At 38.2% G+C, this 27,635-nt stretch overlaps 1 protein-coding gene across 3 annotated transcripts; it reads right to left on the bottom strand.

The window, feature by feature from the left end:
- Window positions 1-272: 272 nt before the first annotated feature.
- Window positions 273-27,635, bottom strand: BIRC2 (baculoviral IAP repeat containing 2). 3 transcript variants are annotated; one of them, XM_009246993.4, is made up of 10 exons: window positions 25,413-27,635; window positions 24,025-24,191; window positions 22,045-22,915; window positions 21,851-21,950; window positions 9,903-9,981; window positions 9,162-9,210; window positions 4,364-4,606; window positions 1,195-1,449; window positions 1,045-1,086; window positions 273-955 (listed from the first exon to the last, which is right to left on the bottom strand). In XM_009246993.4, exons 3-10 carry the CDS (start codon window positions 22,874-22,876, stop codon window positions 762-764), a joined length of 1,794 nt encoding a protein of 597 aa, XP_009245268.1. In that variant the 5' UTR covers window positions 22,877-22,915; window positions 24,025-24,191; window positions 25,413-27,635; the 3' UTR covers window positions 273-761. The 3 variants fall into 3 exon arrangements, with proteins under 3 accessions (XP_009245268.1, XP_063567414.1, XP_063567416.1); XM_063711344.1 differs by lacking the exon at window positions 24,025-24,191 and having other exon boundaries at window positions 25,786-27,635; XM_063711346.1 differs by having other exon boundaries at window positions 22,045-24,191; window positions 24,940-25,415.

Raw genomic sequence — 27,635 nt, 5'->3', positions numbered from 1 at the left:
ACACTACTGTCTGAAAATAATGCCTATTTATCTAATTTAAGAGTTTTCTGAAATTAATGTTGGATTCACTTTTCATCCAACATTGTATCTATAACATACAAAGCAACAAGAGACTGTCATCTAAAGAAATTTCACAGATTACATTATTTTAAAAACACTTAATAATTTCTCATGAATGCGATTTTTTACTTAACGACTGGCATTTGAGTACAAGGAAGACACATGAAAATTACTTTTTAAATCAGGAAAGAAAAAATATTCTGGTAACACAATCTTTTTAAAGCACTTTATTGAGATGTTTCTCACAAACTAGGGGGAGAAATAAGAGAAAAATCCTTATTTTAAAACACAAGTGAAAAGCACCAAAGACAATTCGGCACCACAACTCTGATGAACTCCAGAGTTCCTGGTTTCCAGTTCTTTTCTACACTGTAATTTAGTATTCAAAGCTTTCTGAAAGAACACCAAATCCAGTAACTCCTGAAATGATACATAACAAGCAGTGATACTACTCCCTTAGGTCCACACATACATACTAATATAGTTCACCAAACATAAATCTTCCCTTGTAAATAAACAGATAAAGATTAAATATATGATACCATCTTTTCAGAAACAAGATTATTAGTACCAAAGCAGACTAGAACATGAATGTTACTAATTGAAAAACTCATAATTCCCTTTTTACTTTAGACGGCTTCAAGTGTTCAACAATATTTTAAAGACCTTTTTATGCAGGTTAAAATATAGACCATTTTTCTTTAAGAGAGAAATGTACGAACAGTACCCTTGATTATACCCCTGCAAATAGGGCATTTTCTTAGAGATGGGGCACATTCCTGGCATACTACCAGATGACCACAAGGAATAAATACAATAGAAACTTCTTTGTCCATACACACTTTACAAGTTCGTTCTTCTTGCAATCTCCTCAATTGTTCTTCCAGTGACAGACCTAATAACAAAAAATAACTTTAGTGAAATTGTTTCCACTTCATTAAAAAAAGGGTAATAGTTCATGTTGGTTTTAAATCTTTGTTTTACCTGAAACATCTTCTGTTGGAATATACTTCATATTCTTATCCACTGAGGAAAGAAAACATATAAAAATCATCACTCTACTAAATACAAAACTGAGCCACCACACCTGGCCAGTCCTAAGAATTTCTAAAATAATTTTCCCAACAAACTCACCAAATAAGTTCTTATACAGTGTAGAGTCAATTTCTTTTAGACAGTTTTTGAAGATGTTGGCCGCAGCATTTCCTTTAACCAAAATGGTATCAATCAGTTCTCTCGCTTGTAAAGGTATCTGTGTTTTTTGTTTAATAATATCATGTTCCTGTTTATTAATTACATTGGCCTTTAAAAGATTATCCAGGATAGGAAGCACACACGTCAATTGTTGAAAGAGAGCCATTCTATTCTTCCGAATTAATGACAAATCATCTTCATTAAAAAAAGAAAAAGAAATCCATTAGATTTTAAACTCCTTTAACTATACTCATATAGTCACTAATAACCAACCCTACAAACAATTTAGGCACTAAATAAAGTTCAAAAAAGAACAAAGTAACTTGTTTGCATTTGAAAGTTTGTTGTCTGGAAAACTTCCAGAGGAAGTCTCTGTTTCTTTAATTTTTAAGTCTATATATTTACATGTCCTAGAACTCCGCTTTTACTTTATTTTGTTGCAAGTAAGAGATTTGTAGAAGATAGTAAAAATTTCCCCCCACCATATATAATACTGACTTATATTTCCATTATATCACTTTACTTTTGTAAGCACTTTCATAGTAATTTGTCTCATTTGATACAGCGATCCTGTCAATTAAACAAGACAAGTATTACTGCCTCTCATTTTTACATAGGGAGAAAAAAGACTCAGAAAAGAATGAGTGGCCTAAGATCACAGAAAGAATAAGCTGCAGAACCAGGCATCCTAGACCAGTGTTCTTTTCAACACCCCATACTTAAGACGCAGTATTGTAGCATTGTAGGGTTTGAGTTGTCAAGTCAAAACAGACCTAGGTTCCAGTGTTGGCTAGGCCCACTCACTAGCCATGTGTCCTCATCCTTCCCCATACACCTCAGTTTCCTCCTCTGTAAAATACACATAACGGTACCTTCCTCAGAGTTGTAAGGATTGAATAATACATGTAAAGCATCTGGCACAATATGTGGTACATAGTTAACTACCATTATTATTTTATAAATGTCTATGTTTCTAGCAATTAAAAAAAACTACCTAAGAATCAAGCCTGACCTTTTTTTAAAAAGCCAATGTTTTTCCTTTAATATCACATCACATAAAACTCCATAGTTAATTTATATTTATGGAATATGGTAGTTCCTTCTTTTGGTATCTGAATCATTATAAAATTTAATTGTCTATTTTCAGACTTTCAAAAAAATTTAAAAAGTACATCCCTACAAAGTACCAGTTTAATGAGAAATAAATTATAAAAACAGAAGTCTATCTTCTTTCCCCTTTTACATCTCTCTAGAAGTGAACTGCTCTATTAATCTCAAAACTATAAAATTCCATTCTGTGACAACTTTTTCTTCTACCTAAATAATTCCTCTCACTGCTAACAAATTTGTTCTTCACCTTTTCAAGATCTCCATGTCATTCCCAATTCTACTTGCACAAGAGCTGTCTCCTGGCTTTGCTTCAAACCTCCTATTCTAATCTAGGTAGCAGTCAGGTGTTTCAATGAAGTTCTCTATATTAGCACCCTTAACTCATCTTCCGTATTACTTGCTTGGCCTTTCCCCCGTTAACACTGCCAAATCTGTAATTCAATACTATTTTCCGACCCATACAAAGTATGAGAAAGTCATAAATCTAAGGTGACCGTGATTTCATATAACCTTAGTTGGATTTCATTACTACTTAACAATCCTTAAATTGACTTTTCTTAGGTCCTTTCTTTCACCAAGTCCCTCCCACTTCCCAAGTCAATCTACCCAATGGTTAAAAAAAAAAAAAAAAAAAAAAAAAATTGATGTGCTAGGAGCTGTGTTAAAGTGTTTCATTTGCAATATCTCATTTAATTCCTACAGCAACCCTATGGGAGTCATACTATTATTATCCCCATTTTACAGATAAGAAAGCCAACGTCTGGTTGAATAAATAGCCAAGCTAGTAACTGATAGAACCGGAATTTTTTTTTTTTTTTTTTTTTTTGAGATGGAGTCTGGCTCTGTCGCCCAGGCTGGAGTACAAGGGCACGATCTCGGCTCACTGCAAGCTCTGCCTCCCGGGTTCACGCCATTCTCCTGCCTCAGCCTCCCGAATAGCTGGGACTACAGGCATCCGCCACCACGCCCAGCTAATTTTTTGTATTTTTAGTCGAGACGGGGTTTCACCGTGTTGGCCAGGATGGTCTCAATTTCCTGACCTTGTGATCGCCCATCTCGGCCTCCCAAAGTGCTGGGATTACAGGCGTGAGCCACCGCACCCAGCCTGGAGCTGGAATTTAAACACAAATCTGTTTCAATGTAGAAATCCAGACTTCAAATATTTTGCTACATGGTCATGCAATAAGGCACTCTTAAGTTATTCCTGTCTTTACTTACAAGCTTAAAAAGAAAGCGTCTTCCAACCCAATATTCCAATACATATGCAACCTTTGCCTCTCTGCTGGCCCTTTAACCCTGTCTTTTTGCACACTAGTCTCACCAGCTAGTGTATATACTCCTTGAGAGCAACCACTATGATTAGGCACAGTATTTGGCACTGGTGCTCATGCTCAATAAATATTTATTGAAGGAATAAATGATTACTCAAAATACTTGTTTTGAGGAGCCGAGACTTAATACTATCTGGATGAATACAAAAATCAGTCTTCCTCTTATCCTTGGATTGGGCAGGTCGTTCTTATCAAGCCCCAGAATTTCATTGTAAGTTCTATTTTTTGTATGAGGATCACTTAGCAAGGATTAGGGAGTAAAATATCATATTAAAAATATGATTTGCAGAAACTTAAAAAAAAAAAACAGGTTGAAAAAAGACCTGCATCCAACTTTAACATCCTGCTTTTTCAAAACAATTTAAATTTGTTATGTATGAGAAAGAAATGGAATACAGCTCAAGAAAGAGCTTATTATGCTAAAATTCTCTGATTGGCATAAATCAGAGAACCTCATCCGAAAATAAATGTATAGAAAAAAGCTGCAGTCAATGGTTCTCAACTAGAAGCAATTGAGAGGGGTAGAAAAGGAGGGATGGTTTTGAAATGACTGGAGGACTGCTACTAGCAGTTAGTGGATGTGAAACAAGCATGTTGTCCTGTAACATGTGAGATAGTCCTAAGAGCTCCATTGAGAAATAATGCAGGTGACTAACATCCCCAAATACCTGATGCCATTTCTTCAGCTTGTTTTTCCTTCTCCTCTTCTCTTTTTTCATCTTCAGCATTAAGAAGTGCTGATACAATATCATTAACTGTTTTGTAGTTCTCTCCAGTTGTCAGGATTTTACTTTGAACTGTTTGTTTCACCAGGTCTCTATTAAAGCCCATTTCCAGGGCAGATTTAACCACAGGTGTATTCATCATGACAGCATCTTCTGAAGAACTTTCTCCAGGTCCAAAATGAATAACTATTTGAAAAGAAACATGCTAATATTAAATTCCACAAACATAAACCTATGGAAAAAAGTATCCTGGCACAATCTTTACTAATCCTTTACTCTCATATTCTGGTAAAGGAGACGAGCTATATGCATCAATTACCTATAACTCCAATAAAAGTTTGAACTTCATAATGGTCAAATGAGAATATAATTAATATGCTATACTTTTTACAAAACCCACCTCTCTGCCTACATCCTAGACCTACTTAATGAAAGATTCTCTAAGGATAAGAATTAGGAATCTGTATCTTTTGAATATTTCCCAAATGATTCTGATGTACAGTCATTTCTGGAAACCAATATGCTATACGAACTTAGAAGTGAGAAATAATCTTCTCCAGCCAGGAAAGTGGGGGGAAATCACAAAGACTTCATGGAAAAGTGGCATTAGAGTTTGGACTTGAAGGATGGACAGGGTCTAGACAAGAGGATAGCTGAGGTAGAGAGAATAACATAAACAAAAATGGGAAGTATAGTAAAACAGAAGATCAGTTCACCCAGAAGATGTAGTGAAAAAGTATGGCTTCAGAAGTAATTAAGGCAATATGATTTTAGACAGTGACAGATGCTCTGAAGAAAAAAGTAGTGTAAGGTCATTAAAAGAAACCAGGAAATAGGAAGTCATTTTAGATAGGGTAGTCAGGGAAGCATTTTCTGCTAAGAGTCAATGCTAGCCCATATGATACTTTTATGAAAAAATACAAAAAGACATAATTCTTCAAGACACTACTGCCATCTTCTGGAAACTTATAATAAACTATAAATATACAATGTCAACAATGTGCTCTCTTGTTCAAACACGTGTGGAATCCGTGTCCGAATAAATGGCAGCAGAACAAAGACTTAAGTAACAAGGAATGAGCTCTATTTCACTTTTAAGTGCATGCCTTAAGGAAATACTTAATGTTCAAGATAAGAGACACATTAGAGGATCATTACAGCAATATTTACAGCAGGAAAAAAAAACAGAAAATAACAGGAATAGCTCTCAATAGGGAATGGATAAATAAAATGCAATATATGCTGGACTACTGTGAAAAAATTTAAAAATATACAAATGAACTAAACTGGTATATACCTAGCCCACGCTACTGAGCTCTGGGTGTTAGAAATTAGAAACAAAACTGTATGTAAGCATCAGAGGGGAATTTGGCATTGCCAACAGCATTTAGTTCTTTTTCTTTCCCTTATGAAGAATGTATACATCTATTACATGTACAATTATTAATACTGGGGGGAAAAAGGAGTGAGCTATGGAAATATCTCAAAGAAGTCTTCTAAGCAAAGAGAATAGCAAGTGTAAAAGCCTTAAATTGAGGGAAAAGCTTGACATGATCAAGAAACAGAAAGAAGGTGGTAGAAGGTAAAAAAAGGAGAACAATGCCCAGATAAGCAGAGCCTTCCTAAGAGTTCATATTTTATTCTAAGTTTGGTAGAATATTCTAGGAGTGTTTCAAGCAAGCAACTGATAAAACTTGACTTGTGTTTTCAGAAGATGACTCTGGCAGCTCAGTGGAGATGTACTTTAATGGGGTAAACTGGAATCAGGAAGACTTGTTAGGATGTTAGACACAGATGACGGTAGTTTGGATTAGGTTAATAGTGGTGGAGGGCCGGGCACAGTGGCTCACGCCTGTGATTCCAGCACTTTGGGAGGCCGAGGCGGGCAGATCATGAGGTCAGGAGATCGAGACCATCCTGGCTAACACAGTGAAACCCTGTCTCTGCTAAAAAAAAAAAAAAAATTAGCTGGGCGTGGTGGTGGGCGCCTGTAGTCCCAGCTATCCGGGAGGCTGAGGCAAGAGAATGGTGTGAATCCGGGAGGCGGAGCTTGCAGTGATCCAAAATCTCGCCACTGCACTCCAGCCTGGGTGACAGAGCAAGACTCCATCTCAAAAAAAAAAAACAGTGGTGGAGATGGTGAGATGTAGTCAGATTTGGCATATGTTATGAAGACAGAAATGAAGACTTCTAATAGATTAAATATACAAACTAAAGGAAGGAGAGGAATCAGAGATGATGCCTAACTTGAGCCAACTTTTAACGCTAAGAAATAAGTACCATTAACTGAGATGGGGAAGACCAAAGAAAGAACAAATCTGAGGGATGAATGGGGGAGAAAATTTCTGGTTTGATCATATTAACTCTACGATGTCTGTTATAGCCAAGTAGAGATTTAAACAGTTAGCTGGACATTCCAGCTTGGGGCTCAGGAAATGGAGAAATAAATTTAAGCTAAGCTATGAGGGGTACTCCAACATTTTAAAGTTTGAAAAAGGAGCAGCCAACAAAGGAAATTGTTCAGGACCAACCAGGGAAATAGAAAACCAAGAGTATGGGGTCTGATAAGTCAAGCAAAAAATGTGTCTTAAGAAAGATGAGACCAAGTGCAGTGGCTCATGCCTGTAATCCCAGCACTATGGGAGGCCGAGGCAGGCAGATTGCTTAAGCTCAAGACTTTGAGACCAGCCTGGGCAACATGGTGAAACCCTGTATCTACAAACACACACAGACACACACACACACACACACACACACACACACTCTTAGCTGAATGTGGTGGTGCATGCCTGTAGTCCCAGCTACTCGGGAGGCTGAGGTGAGAGAATCACCTGAACCAGGGAAGTTAAGGCTGCAGTGAGCCATGATGGCACCTAACCACACTACAGCCTGGGTGACAAAGTCAGACATTGTTTCAAAAAAAGAAAAAACAAAGACAAAGCACCCAATGATTATCAAATGCTAATTAACAGGTCAAGTAGTGGATTTGCTAACACGGCAGTCCTTGGTTACCATGACAAGAACAGTTTCTAGTAGAACAAGTTAAAGAATGAAAGGTGAGGAAGTAAAACAGAGTAAGCATAGATAAATCTTCCTAGGTATTTTGTTGTAAAGGGAAGCAGAGTAATAAGGTAATAGCTGAATGGGGACATTGGTTCATGGAAGTTTTCCTAGGATTAGCAAAAGTACATTATGTTTATATGCTAACATGAATGATTCAGGAGAGGTGGAAAAATTGAAGACTCGAGAGAAAGGGTATGTCACTGCCAAAGTAACTTTCTTAAGTTGACAGGAGGGGATGGAATACAGAGGACAAGTAGAAGTATTGGCCTTAGAAAAGGGCAAGGACAATTCATCTTTTATGAACAAACAGAAAGAAAAATACAAGGATAAATTATGTAGCCTAGTGGTTTTGCTGGTGAGGCAATAAAGCAGCTCTCTTCTGGATTCTGTTTTCTTAGGGAAGCAAGGTTATAAACTGAAGTAAGGTGCGAAGAGAGTGTTAGAAAATTATCAAGAGAGAAAACAAGAAACAGTCATTTTAAAGATTGACAAAGTGATTTTATTAGGACCTATGGTAGAACTGCAAGGCAGCCTACTTAATAGCAGTGGTTATAAATTTTAAGAACAGCCCACACTGCTATCTATCTTTTCTAGGTCCATTACACAGGAGATGGTTGTCATGTACCCAGGTACTCTCCTTCCTATTTTCCAGTACTCTCCTTCCTATTTTCCAGTCAAATACTACCAAATCCTTCATCCAATCCTCCTGAGCCATGGTTTCTAAGACTCATACATCTTGGTCACCTTTCTCTGGTCCAGTTAACAAATCCGCCAATATCTTTCTTGAAATGCTGTGCCACAAACAGAATGGCCCTTTGTAGATGTGACTGGCACATAAAACAGTGGATTATTACCTTAGCCATTTTAGACACCATATGTATATTACATAAACTGACAGATGTGGCTAACATTAAGCTCTAATCAAAAGCTATACTATTTCCTGCCCTTGCACTGAAATACAACATACCTGACTTAAATACCTAACATCTAGTCCAATTCTTGAATCATATGTGAACTGACGTTTTCCAAATCATGCTAGCTCACAGCAAACTTTTCTTTTCTGGAGCGTTTATTATTTGCACCACTTATTTGGCATTGCTTTGAGTTATTTTTTGTTTTTCTTTTGCTTATGTCTCATTTCTCCAGTTGGGATGTCAGCACTAAAAGTGGTAAGTATAGCACTAGAACAAAAACTAGTACACTTTTAGGGTCCTCTACAGTGTCATTACACTCTCTCTCTCTCTATATATATATAATATTTATTAGCTGACTTCCCAGTATTTTTCCCTATGGCTTCAGAAACTCTTTTAAAAAATACATACTTTCATTCCTACCTTTTTTTTTGGAGACGCAGTTCCGCTCTGTCGCCCAGGCTGGAGTGCAATGGCATAATCTCAGTTCACTGCAACCTCCACCTCCTGGGTTCAAGCAATTCTCCTGCCTCAGCCTCCCGAGCAGCTGAGACTACAGGCATATCACACCCGGCTAATTTTTGTATTTTTAGTAGACGGAGTTTTACTATGTTGGCCAGGCTTGTCTCAAACTCCTGACCTCAGGTGATCCGCCAACCTTGGCCTCTCAAAGTGTTGGGATTACAGGCATGAGCCACTGCACCCAGCCTATTCCTAAAATTCTTACAAAAATTTACACTCTATACTTAAAATTATCTCATACATACTTGGTGGGTCAGCATTTTCTTCTCCAGTGGTATCTGAAGTTGACAACAGCTATGAAACAAGAGAAAAGTTAATAGGTAAAAGCAGATATCCCCAATATCTGAAAAGAACAACACTAAAATAAGTTTACTTTAAGTAAATGTATATATTCTTTTGAGAACTGAGTGATTTACGACCTTTGCTTTGCTTTCTTTTACCATAATCACATAGATTTCCTTAAATTTCATGTTATCCCAAATTAGAATTCAAGTATTTCTCTAGTTTCAGGAAAGTAGAAAAATGTATCAGTGGTTTCTCATTTCATTTGGAAAATAAGATTTTAACTGGGTTACTCTCAAAGGGTCTCAGCTCCTAACAAGTTATTTTTTGTTTCTTTTTCTGGAAAACAGCAAAGAGACACTAAAGATCCTTCTCCAATCCCATCACAAATTTGTACAGTGGCAGCATAAATGATTTTTCAAAACAGTAAAAACAAAAACACAATCTTTTTTAAAAAGCCCTCAAAAATCAAGTTGGTTACAATAGTGAAAATCAAAGGTGTCATTAACATGGATGAAAGTATGTACCTACAATTAATAAAAGAGAAATAAGCATAACTTCTAATATAGGTTGGTACAAAAGTGATCACAGTTTTGGCCATGACTTTCAATGGCAAAAATCATGATTACTTTCATACCAACCTAATAATATTTTTGTTATTATAAAGCAGAATTCAATGTTGTTAATTTTAAAAATGTATTTACCTGTTCAAGAAGATGAGGATATCTACCTTGAATCTCATCAACAAACTCTTGGCCTTTCATTCGTATCAAGAACTCACACCTAAAACATATGAGGAAAATTATTTTTTAAAATTGTTTCATATCAAATATAACCTGATCATTCTAGAAAAATGGCTTTCAAATCTCTCATTGTACTCCATAGTAAAAACACTTTACGTCACAACCCAGAACACATACATATCTAACAGGAACAAAATTATCATAAAACAATATACATCTTTCTGTGTGTTATATATCACGGTATTTTCTAATTCAATCCATTAACACAACAACAAAAAGAAAAGCGTCTGCACCTACAAAGGGGAACAAGTTGACTCCTGAAGAACACTATTATACACAATTTATTTTGTGCTTAAAGTGAACTACTTAACAGTTTCAGATACTATTAACTCAGTATTCCTAAAATGTGATCTTTCACAATACCATAACTGCTCATTTTTCTTCAATGTTCACTCTTCCATTACATTTGAGCCACAATCCACTACCTTCCCTCCAAAAAATACGGAATCAAATATTTTTATCTATATATAATATGACAGTGTTTCTCAAATATTTGTTTTTAAACTGATAGAGCTTCTCAAAGATGTTCCAAGAACTTCACATACCATCTATATCCATTCTATTCCTTTTGTTTCTTCAATAAATGATACCATACAACAGAATATTCATATGTTAAAAAAAAGGAACACTGACCTATGCCCGTATTATATGCAAAAATAGTAAAAATGGATCATATACCTAAATATAAAACCAAAAACAATAAAACTTCTAGGAAAAAGCCTTGTCTTTATTTGTCTTTACATTGGGTAAAGAATTATTAGACAAAAGACCAAAAACATATTCCACAAAAGATAAAACTGATAAATGGACATCATCAAAATTGAAAACATTGCTCTTCAAAAGACAATGTTAAAGAAATGAAAAGCCACAGACTCAAAGAAAGTTTGCAAGAGTGACATCAGCAAGACAGCAGACTAGGAGACATCAGCCTTCTTCCACCCACAAAAAACAACAAAGAGACAGCTATCCACAAACAAATACAGCTCTGGAAGAACTCACTAGCCCAATCAGCCTACAGCAATACAGTGGGAAAAAAAAAAAAGGAGAATAACCACACAGAAAGGACTGCTGGGAGATCTGCTTAGCAGAGACATCTGGAGATGGCTAAGAACAAGGGGTGAAGGCTATCTGTATCAGTCATGTGGTGAGTGCCATTACAGTCCTCAGTGGCAGACTGCTAGGCTCCTCCCCACAGCAGGTCCCTGGAGACCTCCAATAACCCTCAAGATAGCCACAGACTTCCTGCAGGTTTCACAGTGAAGGACCCTATAGTGTTCATCGATGCCAACCCCAGTAGCCTACTTTGCAGAGGACACTGACAGCTTTCACCATTAAGGTAACCAGCACCCATTGCTGCTGTGAACCCCCTGGAGAGGGAGACACTACTGCACTCCTCATCCTGAAAAAAAGTAGCTCTTGCACTGCCCAGAGACAGTGCAGCCCCTCACCCCCACATATGCCCCAGACCCCAGAGCCACAGCTGCTTCACGTGTACCTTCATGTAAGACCTTTGCTCTGTGGCTGCTCTCATCACACAGTCTCCAGATCCCAGCTCTCTGGCTGCTCTGCACACCTGCACTCCGCACCCAACTCAAAGGCTGCTCTATGTGCACCCACATCTGAGGCACTAGAAGCACCACTGCTGCAGGCTAGTCAACATCCTGAACCCCAGACCCACTGTCTTTCTGCAGACGCTTGCACTCCAAACTCTGGCTCTGTAGCTGCTCCACAGGTGTCCACGCCATCAGAGACATCAGTGCTGCCACCTCCACCAACACAACAAGCCCGAAGCCAGAACCTGTGCCAGGAAGAATCCCCTTGGCCACAATGTCTCCCATGGGAGAAAAAGTGATGAAGAGGTCCCCAGCAGCCTCTGCCACTATAGACCAAAAAAAGCCTTGCTGCTGGTATGGATACCTGCAGCCTTGGATGTTGAGGACCCCTGCAATCCTCACTGACGATAATCTGGGCTAATGGAGCTGCATGGAGTTCACAATGCTGGGCCTTTCACAGAGCCAGAACCACCACACCTACTGGCTGGCGCCCTCACCCTCACCCTCAGCCACAGGCAAACGTCTTTGCCCACCAAAAAAAAAAAAAAAAAACACTCATCTATAATGTATAGAAGTAATTCTTCCATCAAATACACAGATAACAACACAAGAAACAGAAAGAAAAAAAAAAAAAAAAGAAACATGACATTACCAAAGAAACACAGTAATTTTCCAGTAATCACCGACAAAGAAATGGAGATCTATGAACTAACAGATAAAGAATTCAAAATAATTGTTTCAAGCAAACTCAGTGAGCTACAAAAGAACACAGATAATGAAATAAAAAAAAATATACAAACAAATGAGAAATTCAACACAGAGATAGGAATAATAAAAAGAAACAAATTCGGGAGCTGAAAAACATAACAACAAAAAATGCAATAGAGAGCATCAATAGCAGACCTGATCAAGCAGAAGAACCTGTGAACTCAAAGGCAGATCATTTGAAATTATCTAGTCAGAGGAGAAAAAAAGAAAAAAAAAGAATAGTGGAGAAAGCCTACCTGAATTATAGGACACCATCAAGAAAACAATATTTGCATTTTAAGAATTCAAGGCCAGGCACGATGGCTCACACCTGTAATCCAGCACTTTGGAAGGTTGAGGCAGGTGGATCACATGAAGTCAGGGGTTCAAGACCAGCCTGGCCAACATGGTAAAATCCCGTCTCTACTAAAAATACAAAAATTAGCTGGGCATGGTGGTACACACCTGTAGTCCCAGCTATGTGGGAGGCTGAGGCAGGAGAATCGCTTGAACCTGGGAGGTGGAAGTTGCAGTGAGCTGAGATCATGCCACTGCACTCCAGCCTGGGTGACAAAACAAGACACCATCTAAAAAAAATCCAAGAAAATGAAAAACAAACCCAAGAATTCAAGAAGGAAAAGAGACGAAGGGCAGAAAGCTGATTAAAAAAAAAAAATGCTGAAAACTTCATAAATCTAGGGAAAGATAAGATGTCCAGGTACAGGAAGTTCATAGGACCCCATAAAGATTCAACCCAAAGAAGACTTCACTGACACACATTATAATGAAACTGGCAAAACAGAAGATGAAAGAGCATTTTAAAACTGTAACAGAAAAGAAACTCATCTTCTACAAGGGAATCCCTATAATACCACAAGCGGATTTCTCTGCAAAAACCTTGTAGGCCAGGAGAGAGTTGGATGATATATTCAAAGTGCTGAAAGAAAAAACTGCCAGACAAGAATATGTATCCCAGCAAAGCTGTCCTTCAGAAATGAAAGAGATAAAAACAGTCCCAGACAAACAAAAGCTGAGGGAGTTTATCACCACTAGATGCGCCTTACAAGAAACGCTGAAGAGTTCTTCAAGCTGAAACGAATGGACACTAATTAGAAACATGGAAACATATGAAAGTATGAAACTTACTGGTAAGATAAATATATAATCAAATTAAGAATATTCTAAATTTGTAATGGTCATGTGTAAATTACTTAATTCTAAAATACAGGTTTTTTAAAAAAGTATTAAAAATAACTATAGCTTCAATAATTTTTTCATGAATACACAATATAAAATGATGCAAATAATGACATCAAAAACATAAAATATGTGCAGGAGGGTCTGAGTAAGAGTATAGTTTTTTAATGCAATTGAAATTAAGTTGTTAGTGCTTGAAACAGACTACTATAAGATGTTCTATGTAAACCTCATGATAGCCACAAAGTAGAAACCAATAGTAGATGCACAAAAGATACAAAGGAATCAAAGCATACCACCACAGAAAATCATCTAAACACAAGGGAAGACAGCAAGAGAGGAAGAAATAAACAATCTGCCAAACAATCAGAAAACAATTACAAAATGACAGTAGTCTTTACCCATCAATAATTACCTTGAATGTAAATGGGCTAAATTCTCCTATCAAAAGATAAAGAGCAGCTGAATGGATAAAGAAAACAAGATTCAACTACAGGTTGTCTACAAGAGACTCAATTCACCTTTAAGCACATGCATGGGTATAGGAAAAAAGATATTCCATGCAAATGGAAACCAAAAGAGAGCAGAGGAAGCTATAGTTTTATCAGATAGGGCAGACTTTACATTGAAATCTATAAAAAGAGTCAGAGAAAGTAATTATATAATGAGAAAGGGACCAATTCCACAAGACGATATAGTATCTGTAAATATATATATGTACCCAACATCAGACCACCTAAATATATAGAGAAAATATTAACAGATCTGAAGACATTAATAGATAGTAACACAATCATAGTAGAAGACTTCAAAAATCCTACTTTCAATAATGGATGGGTCATCCAGACAGAAAATCAGTAAGGAAATATTGGACTTCAACTATACATTGGATCTAATGGACCTAACATACATACAGGTTGAATATTCCTTATCTGAAATGCTTGGGACTAGAAGTGTTTTGAATTTTAGATTTTTTTGGATTTGGGAATACCTGCCTTATGTTTACCAGCTGAGCATCCCTAATCCAAAAATGCAAAACCAAAAATGTTCCAAAGAGCATTTCCTTTGAGCATCATGTTGGTACTCAAAAGGTTTTAAATTTTGGAACATTTTGGATTTTGGATTTTTGGATTAGGGATACTCAACCTTTATACAGAACATTCCATCAAACAGCAGATAACACACATTCTTCTTAAGCACACATGAAAAATTATCCAGGGTAGATCATGCAGCAGGTCACAAAACAAGACTCAACAAACTGAGGAAGACTGAAATCCTATCAAGTATCTTTTCAGACCACAATGGTATGTAACCAGAAATCAATAACAGAATGAAAGTTGGAAAGCTGACAACTATGTGGAAATTGAACAAAATACTCCTGAATAATCAATGGGTCAAAGAAGAAATCAAAAAGAAAATTTTAAAAAATCTCAAGAAATAATAAAATTGAAATGTGACACAGCAAAATGTATAGAACAAATGCAGTTCTAAAAGGTTTATAGCAATAATCGCCTACATTTAAAAAAATCTTAAATAAACACCGTAATTTTACATCTAAAGGAACTAGAAAAAGTTAGCAGAAGGAAATAACAAAATCTCATGAAATAGAGACTACAAAAACAATAGAAAAGATCACTAAAACTAAGAGCTGGATTTTGAAAAGATAAGTAAAATCAACAAAGCTTTAGCTTGACTAGTAAAAAGGAAGACGAAAATAAAATCAAAACCAAGAGATGTTACCATTGATAACAAGGAAATGCAAATGATCATAAGAGACTACCATGAACAATTACTCACCAAAAAACTGTATAACCTAGAAGAAATGGATGCATTCCTAGAAACTTGTAATTTACCAAGACTAAAATAAGGAAGAAATAGAAGATCTGAAAAGACTTATAACTAGTAAGGAGATTGAATCAGTAGTCGTAACTCTTCTGACAAAGAAAAAGCCCAGGAACAGACGACTTCATAGCACAATTCTATCAAGAAGAAGAAAGAAGGAAGAAAGAAGAAGAGAGGAGGAGGAGAAGAAGAAGGAAGAGGAGGAGGAGAAGGAAAGAAGGAAGGAGGAAGAAGAAAGAAAAGAGAGGAAGAGGAAGAAGGAGGAAGAGGGAGGGAAGAAGGAGTAGGGGGGGAGGAGGAGGGAATACTTCCAAACTCATTTTATGAAGCCAAGCATTACTCTGATACCAAAGCCAGACCAGGACAACACAAGAAAAGAAAATTACAAGCCAATAGCCCCAATGAGCACAGATCCAAAAATCCTCAACAAATACTAGCAAACTGAATTCAGCAGCATACTAGAAGAATCATATATCAAGTGAGATTTATCCTTGAGATGCAAGGATGGTATGACATATGCAAATCAATAAATGTGATACCACACATTGACAAAATGAAGGATAAAAATCATATAACCAGCCGGGTGCAGTGGCTCACGCCTGTAATCCCAGCAGTTTGGGAGGCCAAGGTGGGTGGATCACCTGAGGTCAGGAGTTTGAGACCAGCCTGGTGAAACCCCATCTCTACTAAAAACACAAAAATTAGGTGGGTGTGGTGGCATGCACCTGTAGTCCCACCTACTCGGGAGGCTGAGGCAGGAAAATCACTTGAACCCAGGAGGCAGAGGTTGCAGTGAACTGAGATTGCACCACTACACTCCAGCCTGGGCGACAGAGCAACACTCCATCTCAAAAAAAAAAATAATAAATAAATAATAATAATAATAATAATAAAATCATCTCAACAGACACAGAAAAAGCATTTGACAAAATTCAACACCCTTTCAGGATAAAAATTCTCACCAATTTAGCTATAGAAGGAATATACCTCAACATAAGGACCATAAATGGCAAGTGCACAGTTAACATCATACTCAATAATGAAAACCTGAAAGCTGGCCAGGCGCGGTGGCTCACACCTCTAATTCCAGCAATTTGGGAGACTGAGGCGGGTGGATCACGAGGTCAGGAGTTGGAGACCAGCTTAGCTGGGTGCAGTAGCACACACCTGTAATCCCAGCTACTCGGGAGGCTGGTGCAGGAGAATCACTTGAACTCAGGAGGTGGAGGTTGCAGTGAGCTGAGATTGCGCCACTGCATTCTAGCCTGGGTGACAGAGCAAGACTCCATCTCAAAAAAAAAAGCTTTCAGCTTTTCCACTAACATGAGGAATGGGACAAGGGTGCTTACTCTTGCCACGTCTATTCAATATAATACTGGAAGGGTTAGCCAGAGCAATTAAGCAAGAAAAAGAAAAAGGCATCCAAATCAGACTGGAAGAAGTCAAACTGTCTCTGTTTGCAGACGACATAATCTTATATATATAGAAAACCCTAAAGATGCCACTAAAAACAGTTAAAACTAATAAACCATCCAGAAGTTGCAGGATACAAAACCAACTTACAAAAGTCAATACTAAAAATGAACTATCTGAAAGAGAACTCAAGAAAGTAATCCCACGTACAAATAGCACCAAAACAATAAAATACTTAGGAATAAATTTAACCAAGGAGGTAAAAGAGAAACACAATGAAAAACATATGACACTGATAAAGGAAACTGAAAATGACAGAAATAAATTTTTAAACAATCTTGTGTTCTTAAATTAAAAGAATATTGTTAAAATGTTCATACTACCCATAACATTCTACAGATTCAATATAATCCCTATCAAAATTCCAATGACTTTTTTATCACAGAAATAGAAAAACCAATCATAAAATTTGTATGGAACTTCAGGCCCAGAATAGCCTAAGCAATCTTGAGAAAAAACAAACAAAAAAAACAACTGGAGGCATCATACTTCCTAATTTCAAGCTATATTACAAAGCTATAGTAATCAAAACAATATGATACTAGCATAAAAACAGACATACACCAACAGAACAGAAAGCCCAGAAATAAAGCCACATATACAATCAATTAATCTTTGACAAGGGCACAAAAAACACACAATGTTGAAATGATGTCTCTTTAACAAACGGTGTTGGGAAAACTGGATATCCACATGTAAAACAATAAAACCAGACCTCTATCTTACACCACCTACAAAAATTAACTAGAAACGGATTAAAGACTAAACATAAATCCAGAAACCATAAAATTCCTTAAAGAAAATGTAGGCTAAAAAGCTCCTTGGCACTGGTCTTGGCAATAATGTTTTGGATATGACACCAAAAGCACAGGCAACCAAAACAAAAATAAACTGGGACTACATCAAGCTAAAAAGCTTCTGCTCAGCAAAGGAAACAATCAACAAAATAAAAAGGCAACCTACAGAATGGGAGAAAATATTTGCAAATTATACATTTGATAAGGAGTTAGTATCTAAAATATATAAGGAACTTATACAACTCAATAGCAAAAAAAAAAAAAAAAAAAAAAACCAAATAATTCAGGTTAAAAAACGGGCAAAGGACCTGAATAGAAATTTTCCCAAAGATATACAAATGGCCAACAGGTACGTGAAAAGGTGTTCAACATCACCGATCATCAGGGAAATGCAAATTAAAACCAAAATGAAATATCACCTCCCACCTGTAATGATGCCTTATTATCAGAGACAAGAAATAACAAATGTTGGCAAAGATGTGAAGAAAAGGGAATCCTTGACCATTGTTGGTAATTTAGTAGTCATTATGGAAAACAGTATAGAGGTTGCTCAAAAAACTAAAATAGAATTAGCATATGATCTAGCAATCCCACTTCTGTGTACATATCTGAAGGAAATGAAATCAGTATCTCAGAGATATCTCTACTCCCATGTTCAAGCAGCTACATGGAAACAACTTCAGTGTCTACTAAGGGATGAATGGGGGATAAGCCTGGCCGGGCGTGGTGGTTCACGCCTATAATCCCATCCACTCGGGGTGGATCACTTGAGATCAGGAGTTTGAGACCAGCCTGGCCAACATGGTGAAACCCCATCTCTACAAAAACAGAGTAATTAGCCGGGCATGACGGCAGGTGCCTATAATGCCAGCTACTCAAGAGGCTGAGGCAGCAGAATCGCTTGAAGCCAGGAGGTAGAGATTGCAGTGAGCCTAGATGGTGCCACTGCACTCCAGCCTGGATGACAGAGTGAGACTCCATCTCAAAATAAATAAAATAAAATAAAATCCTGCCATCTGCAACATGTATGAACCTGGAAGGCATTATGCCAAATGAAATATGCCAGAGAAAGACAAATACAACTGGCCCTTCAACAACACAGGTTTGAACTGCACGTGTCCACTTACACGCAGATTTTTCTCAACCAAATGCAGATCACATTTGCAGATGTGAAACCCACATATTTGGAGGGCTGAATTTTGGATGCACAGGTTCTGCAGAGTCAACTTCCAGACTTCAGTATGTGCGAATTTTGGTATACATGGGGGTCCTAGAACCAGTCCTCCAAGCATAGCAAGGGACAACTATACTGTATGGTATCCAAACTCATAGAAACAGAGAGTAGAATCCTGGTTGCCAGGGATAAGGGGGTGGGTAAAATGGGAAGATGTTGGTCAAAGAACACAAACTTTCTGAGGATCTAACGTACAGCACACGGTGACTATAGCTAATAATACTGGACCTTATACCTGAAATTTGCGAAAGAGCATCTTTTAAGAGTTCTCACCAAAAAAAAAAAAAAAAAAAAAAAAAAAAATTACTACATAAGGTGATGGATTTACTGAGATTAAAGATTATTCCCAGTTGAAATGTGGGCTGGGCTCAGTGGCTCATGCCTGTAAGCCCAGCACTTTGGGAGGCCAAGGCAGGCGGATCACTTGAGGTCAGGCGTTTGAGACCAGGCTGGCCAACACAGCGGAACTCCGTCTCTACCAAAAATACAAAAACTACTGAGTGTGGTGGTGTGTGCCTATAATTCCAGCTACTCGGGGGGCTAAGGCTTGAACTCAGGAGGTGGAGGTTGCAGTGAACTGCCATCTTGCCACTGCACTCCAGCAGTGATAGGTGATGGAATGAGACACTGTCTCAAAAAAATAAAAAGGAAAAAAGAAATGTGTTGTTTTCAGAGAAGCATTTACAAAACGCACCCCTACATCTTCTCCCTTAATCATTTAAAACAAAACACAAGTTACAAAAATAAAGATTTTGATTTTGTTTTATAAAGTACAAAATGTAGCAGTTCCAACACTGGAATTTGGAAGCTGTTTTTGTCTTTGATACCACAATATGAATTAAATTTCAAATTAATGCATATAATCCCATAGAGCCCAGCATAATTAAGTCATTTAAAAGTCTGATAAAACATGCTTTTTAATTTTAAACATAATTAATAATTTAGTCATTTTTCAGTGTAAAAAAGTCAAAATTTATCTTGATATGATATAACTTTAAAATACAACTTTTAACAATGTACTGATCCATAATAAAGTATTTGTTACTTCAAGTTTCTTTTTCATCATATATCATACAAAACGACTAAAACTTTTTAAATTTCCTGAAGGGGTTCAAGAGATTCTTCATTATTGTGAAAGACACTCACAAGTAAAAACATAATCTATGATGTATGATTCCACTTATATATGATGCCTAGAGTAGTCAAATCCATAGAGACAGAAACAGAATGGTGCGGCAGACGGCGGTGGCTCACGCCTGTAATCCCAGCACTTTTGGAGGCAAAGGTGAGCAGATCACTTGAGGTCAGGAGTTCAAGACCAGCCTGGCCAACATGGTGAAACCCTGTCTCTACTAAAAACCCTGTCTCTACTAAAAATACAAAAAAATTAGCCAGGCGTGGTGGCAGGCACCTATAATCCCAGCTACTCAGGAGGCTGAGGCAGGAGAATCGCTTGAACCTGGGAGGTAGAGGTTGCAGTGAGCCAAGATCGTGTCACTGCACTCCAGCCTGGATGACAGAGTGAGACTCCACCTCAAAAAAAAAAAACAAGGGCGGGGTGCGGTGGCTCACGCCTGTAATCCCAGCACTTTGGGAGGCTGAGGTGGGTGGATCACGAGGTCAGGAGATCGAGACCATCCTGTCTAACATGGTGAAATCCCGTCTCTACTAAAAAGTACAAAAAATTAGCCGGGCATGGCAGCGGGCGCCTGTAGTCCCAGCTACTCGGGAGGCTGAGGCAGGAGAATGGCGTGAACCCCAGAGGTGGAGCTTGCAGTGAGCCGAGATCGCGCCACTGCTCTCCAGCCTGGGTGACAGAGTGAGACTCCGTCTCAAAAAAAAACAAAAAGAGAAAGAGAATGGTGGTTGCCAGGATGTTGGGGAAAGGGATAATGGTGAATTAGTACTTGATGGATAGACAGTTTCAGTTTGGGAAGATGCAAAGGTTCTGGAGATGGATAGCGTTATAACTGCAGAACAGTTAAGAATGTACTTAATGACACAGAACTATATACTTAAAAAATGGTTAAGATTGTAAATGTTAGGCCTATTTTATCACTATTTTAAAAAATTATCTAGGCCAACCCCTCCTCATTTTACAAACAACATCCAAGTTCACACAGCTACTCAATTACAAAGACAATTTAATTCTACTTCTACTAATAACACTGCCCCTAAATTATTTCTAGGCTATAATAAAAAAAGACACTGCTAGAGACAAAGTGGCTAAAAGGAGGTAAATGACAGATAAAAAAAGAAAATTGTACAGAAAAAATAATTTATAATTACAATTAAAATGGGCAGTCAGATATGCTTTCTTCTTTTTTTTTTTTTTTGAGACAGAGTCTTGCTCTGTTACCCAGGCTGGAGTGCAGTGGCACAATCCTGGCTCACTGTAGCCCCCGCCTCCTGAGCTCAAGCGATTCTCCTGTCTCAGCCTCCCGAGAAGCTGGGACTACGGCCATGCACCACCACGCCCGGCTAGCTTTTGTACTTTTAGTAGATACGGGGTTTCACCATTTTGGTCAGGCTGGTCTCAAACTCCTGACCTCAGGTGATCCACCTATCTCGGCCTCCCAAAGTGCTGGGATTACACGTGTGAGCCACCGCACCCGTCCAAGATATGCTCTTAATACATGGATTTTTACATTTGACTTATTCCTGCATCCATTCTATGTCCCTTCTTGTTTTCCTGTTCTTACCTTTTTCTAACTTCTTTTTAATCTATTTTATATGTCTTTGTAATTCTTAAGTACTCTTTAAAAGAAGATGGGAAATAAATAAAATGTATGGTCATACTTGTAACTGACTTACAAAAGTACACAGAAGACTGCAGAATACTTCTCAACAAAATAATTAAAGTTAAAATGTGATCTTTTAGAAGGATAATTCCCCAATGGCATAAAAGAGGCTTTGTTATAATTTAAATGTAAACAAAATCATGTAAGCATGCCTACTTTTTAAGCACAGAGTTTTTTGTACAAATACCTTTTTCAAAACAATTACCTTGGAAACCACTTGGCATGTTCTACCCATGGATCATCTCCAGATTCCCAACACCTCAAGCCACCATCACAACAAAAGCATTTGACATCATCATTGCGACCTTCAGGAAAAAAAAGACTAAACATTGAAAACACGTATGTTCTAATATGTAAATTAAAATAAAGTGATAAAATGTATAGTTATTTGCTTCTTACCCACATAATAAAAACCAGCACTTGCAAGCTGCTCAGGCTGAACTGGAACACTAGATGGCCAGTACATAAATGTTCTCATTCGAGCTGCATGTGTCTGCATGCTCAGATTTGAAATGCTAAACCTCAGAGTTTCTAGAGAATTTTCCAAAAATGGACAGTTGGGAAAATGCCTCCGGTGTTCTGACATAGCATCATCCTTTGGTTCCCAGTTACTGAGCTTCCCACCACAGGCAAAGCAGGCTACCCTATCTCCAGGTCCTATATAATAAAAACCAGCTCTTGCCAATTCTGATGGTGACAAAAAAGTTAATGGCCACATATGGTACGTAAGAAATCTGGCTTCTTCAGTACTCATTGCATAACTGTAGGGGTTAGTCCTTGATGAAGAGAAGTCTTCAACTGCTCTAGAATTAAGAGGGTTTGGAGAAAGGCTGGAGTAAGAACCACTGAACAAGCTACTATGTTCCAAGGTGGGAGATAACGAATGTGCAAAACTGTTTCTCATTGGAGATGTATTCTTAGAGGTGGATCCCAGACTAGCTGAAACCAGATTCTGAATAAAGCTACAGCTAGGATATAGCTGTTTATGCTTTTGAATAGGACTGTCTCCTAGTTTCCAGTTATCCAGCATCAGGCCACAACAGAAGCATTTGACCTTGTCATTCACACCAGTATAATAAAAACCAGCACGAGCAAGACTCCTTTCTGAGACAGGAACCCCGGCGGGGAAAGTTGAATATGTAGACATTCTGTAGAGTTCACAGGAAAAGTCATACTTCATTTTTTGTTTGTTGCTGTTTGTCCAATCTGACAAGATCGTGCTATCTTCCATTATACTCTTATGTTTTGATACGAGGGACCTGGGAAAAGTCTTTGGGAGGCAGTTTTGTGCATGAGTAGGTGATAGTACTGTTTGATAGCTAAAACATTCACATGAAATTTCTTCACATGAAATAAGATTTTTACCACAAAAAGAAATCAATGATAGACTCTTATGTAGAATTTACTACACTTTCTTTACTGGATTTATCTCAGTTTATATTCAGGTAGGATGAGTATCTCTCTGAATTACCAAAAATACTACTTAGAACACAACTCTTTGGGGTTGTAGTAACTCTTTTAAGTAACCTAAGTGCTATTTGTTCATAATCTTGAGTAATACTAACCTAAAGCCCTGAAAGGTGGATGCGCTTCTGAAAATGTTAAAACTCCTTGATTCTTCACAGAGATTTATATTATCAAAATTCTAAGCAACTACAGAATACCTAAATTATGCCTTTTATTTATATTTGGTTACAAGCTATGAAGCCTGAATAACAGACCAATTACTGATTATGCCACAAGGTAAAAAATTACATGCAGCCTTCTTTCCCCATAAGCACTTTAACATGACATCCCAAAAAATCTCATTTTATTCCAATAAACAAAAATAATTAAAATCTTCATATGGTCACACTATTTAAAGGCTAAGTTCACACAGCTTATCATCATAGTATTTACTTAAGTGGGCTATATTACTTCAGCTGACAACTTTTGGGGAAGTCAATACCCACAACCTTTGTTGAACCTGTGCCTGTTACAGTGCTTGATGTCAAATGAGTTTGGCTTAAAGTTCACAAACTGTAAACTCTATCTTTGTTAAATATCATTTGTATTTGTTTCCATTTCCTGCAGCATCATGTTGACTTTCTTCCTAACTTTGTATACCACTATTATTCTTGATCAACTGAAGGTATTTTCTCCATAAACTTAGCCATAAAATTTCCACAGTACACTTTTTACACTGCATTTAAAAACTAAATAACCTGTTCATCATTTAAGGACTATTCAGCTATAATTATCAGTCATGTTGTAAACATTAATCAATTTATCACAAGATAAAACTTGTCCTTTCTAGTGTTATCAGAAACGCCTAACAAAATATTGTATTACCAAAAAAGTACTGCTTAGCATAAAGTATCAGTAATCAACTCTACTAGCCTTCTTTCTGCAAACTCTTCAATGTTTTAAAAATATAATTCATACACAAAATTACACTCCATAGAATTCAAACTATATCCCTTTATAAAGTTTCGAGATCTCCATAATGGGATTTATTACTGCAGGGGGACAAAATACGGATAGGGAGATTCTTCAGGACTGTAAATCTGAAAAGAAAAAACAAAAAGTATTTTAGAAAACTGTATTTGCATGCCAAACAGAACTTACATACCCTTCAATTTATTCAGTAAAGTCTAAGAATAATTCACACTTTAGATAATACATCTTAATTCCAGCAATCTGTCACAACTTTCTAAATGAAAAAGCTATTAATTAAGTAAATGCAACATACTCCCCATAGCACTAACTATACGTGTCTTTGAAACGCACAACTTTAGAGACAGATGGAAATTTTCACACAGGAAACATTTTGTCTTTGCTCTCCTCTCCTTTTCTGACCTAAAGGTATCTCTGGCACTCTACTGGAGGCAAAGGCACGTTGGTTAAAAAGACAAAGACAGACACTCCACTATACCCTGTCAGCAGCAGTACAGCAGAAATTAGACAGCAACGTTAGTTTGTAATATCAAGTCTCTCCACGACTAGGAAAACTGCAGTAAAATGCACCACGAATTCATTAATATAAACCCTTAAACTCTGCCATTCCCTTACAATTTCAAAGCAAAGACCATAGAAAGCAACTTGAAAACAAAACCTAACACAGTGGCCTGTGAAACAGTGGCTCCGGCACTACGACCACTGGCATGATTGCTTTAATTACACCCGCTCTTATATCCTATCTTTAAATGAAAGATCTTTATCTACGAGCACCGCACTGCTGCATTCTCTTTACGCAAATTGCAGCTGAGCAGGGGATAGGATGGAAGGGAAAAGAATAGAAACTACGGGATTTACCCAATAATTTCCCAGAGTTGTTTCTCACTATACACAACAGACGACTACTGGAATGACAGAGCGCAGTGGCAACTATGAAATATGAAATATCGCCGCCACCGAAATATCTTCGTTTCAATGTATTACATTACAAGAACGCCGAGGGCTAAGTTTAAAACGTTGCAAAAACTGCGAGAAAACATCTTGGTCAAAGTCCAAGGGCCAGAAGAGTGGGCGGCGGCCAGAGGAGGCTTGAAAACAAGTCATTTTTAAAATCGCTTTGACTGCAAGTCTCGAAGTTGGGGCTTCCTAATCCAATAAAACCGTGGCGAGAGTAGAAAGCAGAGAGCCCCCAGCGACCCTCGACCCTTAGCCGAAGGGCCTCAGGCCCCGTCCTTCCTCGCCCGGCCGCCACATCAGGGAAGTGGGCCCCCGCAGGCCCGCGCGTCCCCACCCGCCCCCCACCGCCCGAGGCCGGAAAGAGCAGCACTCACCGCAGTGCGGGCGCAGCAAACACGGAAGCTGCGCGGCTGCCTAGAGGCCTCCTCAGAGCCGGGAATCAGCGGCGCCGACAAGGAGATACGGCCCGCTCGGCTCGGATCAGCCCCAGCGCTCCCGAAGCCCGCCGCCCCATCCGGGCTCACTCCGACGCACGATGACGTCAGCGCGCCCGGCCGAGGACCAGCGTTAGCCGCCGCGCGAGGGCGCCCGGGAGGCTGGGGCCGGAAAGCGGAACCGAGCGTGCTTTCCGCCGTGGGGAGACAAACCTCCGGGAAAGACGCTGGGAGGCCCAGGGACGCCCGGCGCAACTGGACGCTCATCGGGAGTCACGGGGTCGACCCTCAGGGGAACGGGGACTATCCGTACCAACTCCGTGTTCGTTTTCTTCACCTTGCGGTTTGTGCCCCCTCCACATTTCCTCTCTGTGCCTACCATTCTCCTGGGGGACGTGGCAAACCGTGAGCCGCTGCGTTTGACTTTTGGGAAACCCTGCGGAAACGCCCTGGCGCCGGTGGTTTTGCGCGTCCTACCCTGTGTCACCTCAGGGTTATGATCTGGCCCCTGGCAAGGCTGCCCTAGTGTGATGCCTCCCCCCGTCGAGATGACTGCATTTTGAGGATGGAGTCAGTCTGGTGGCATTTTCTGCTTAAGTAAACAATTGTAACCGTTTGTGTAGCATCAGCGTTCAACAGCTGCCTGTGCAAATCGAAAAAAGCGAAACGTTGGAAAGTAGGAAGCATCAGATGAATAGTTCTGAAGACTTGATGTCAACTGGAGTATCTTGTTTTTAAACTTTTGGTTTTCTGTTCTGGAGACAAACAGTGCATATGCACTAAAGAAAAAAGTGTCATTATTTCAGATGCTCATTGCCAGCAAAGAGAACTGTATTGCAAGTCAGGCTTCACTCCCAGTATTTTCTGAATGTTTCAATAAAATGAAATATATACGTCTGCCTGTGTATTGGTGTACATGCACATATAATTGTACATAAACCACAGAGGAGCCCAATTTTTTTTAATGCTTAGGTAATAGAAAATTTGTAAATAAAAACCCTTGGCTTTTGCTAGTCCTGAACCTTTTGTATCCCCCCGCCATACTCCCCCAATAGTGCCATAGACATGGTGGCATGCAGTAAATAAATGTTTGTGGTATGACAGCCAACGAACGACTTTTGAAGTTGACGCTCTTTGCCCATTGAATCCGATGATTGCTTCTCTCTGGGGAACCCCAAGGGGCAAACATTTTAAAAACTTCCAAATAGTAAGCCACTTAATTAGGGAGCCAGGGGGAATTCCAAGACCCTGAACCATTTCCCATTTCCTGTCTGTGTCATTTCTGCCTGCCAGTCAGTCACAGAACAGGAGGTCTACTGTTCCAATGTTAATAGTCAAAGAAAGTGAGTGTAACAGTTTGTAATACAGAGAAAAGAAATGCCATGGCTCCCAATGACTAAAAACTTCCAAAAATGCACCTGGGGCTTGGTAGTAGTTTAGTATTTAGTTCAAGTCACTATTTCTCGGAAAGTTACAGAACATTCCTAACATATGTGGGAAAATATATATAGCAAGAATTGTTCATTCTGAACTCAAGATTATTTCTCTTTTTCAGTTCTTGTCCTGACCAAAACAGTAAGATAATGAATATACTTAAGTATAGGGGAAAGCTTGCATTTCAAAAACTCAAAAGCCTTAGATATTTTTAACAAAAAATATTTGTAATATTTACGTATAATAAATAGTACCTCATAACTTTTAATCTTGTATAACTTTGTAGTCCAGTGTTACAGTTAGTTAATTCAGTTACCTGTTTATTCAGTTAATTTTTTTCATTTTGCTAGTATAAAGTTGCTGTTAATCTTAAAAAAATAAGCTATGTATGTCTGCTGCAGTTGCCATTCTAACGTTTTTCACATTTATGTAGAAAAAATATTTACAGTATTTAAAACAATTTTGAAGAAGAAAAGTAAGATTGGAAGGTCTTGTCCTACCAGGTAATGAGTTACAATAAAGCCATAATAATTGAGACAGTCTTGTATTATTAAATGCACTAAGATGGACAATTAAAGGAAGGAGATACAGAGCCCCAAGAAGAGACCCATATCTATGTATTTGGGAATTTGATATACTGGCATTATGTATTAATGAGAAAATGATTAATTACTCAATAAGTAATGCTGAATGAATGGTTATTCTAATGGAAAATAAAATTAGATCACT

This window comes from Pongo abelii, chromosome 9 (genome assembly GCF_028885655.2).
Source record: "Pongo abelii isolate AG06213 chromosome 9, NHGRI_mPonAbe1-v2.0_pri, whole genome shotgun sequence".
In the NCBI taxonomy this organism is placed as follows: Eukaryota; Metazoa; Chordata; class Mammalia; order Primates; family Hominidae; genus Pongo; species Pongo abelii.
Note: the sequence above shows the minus strand (reverse complement) of the source record. Positions and strands in the feature narration are given on the sequence as shown.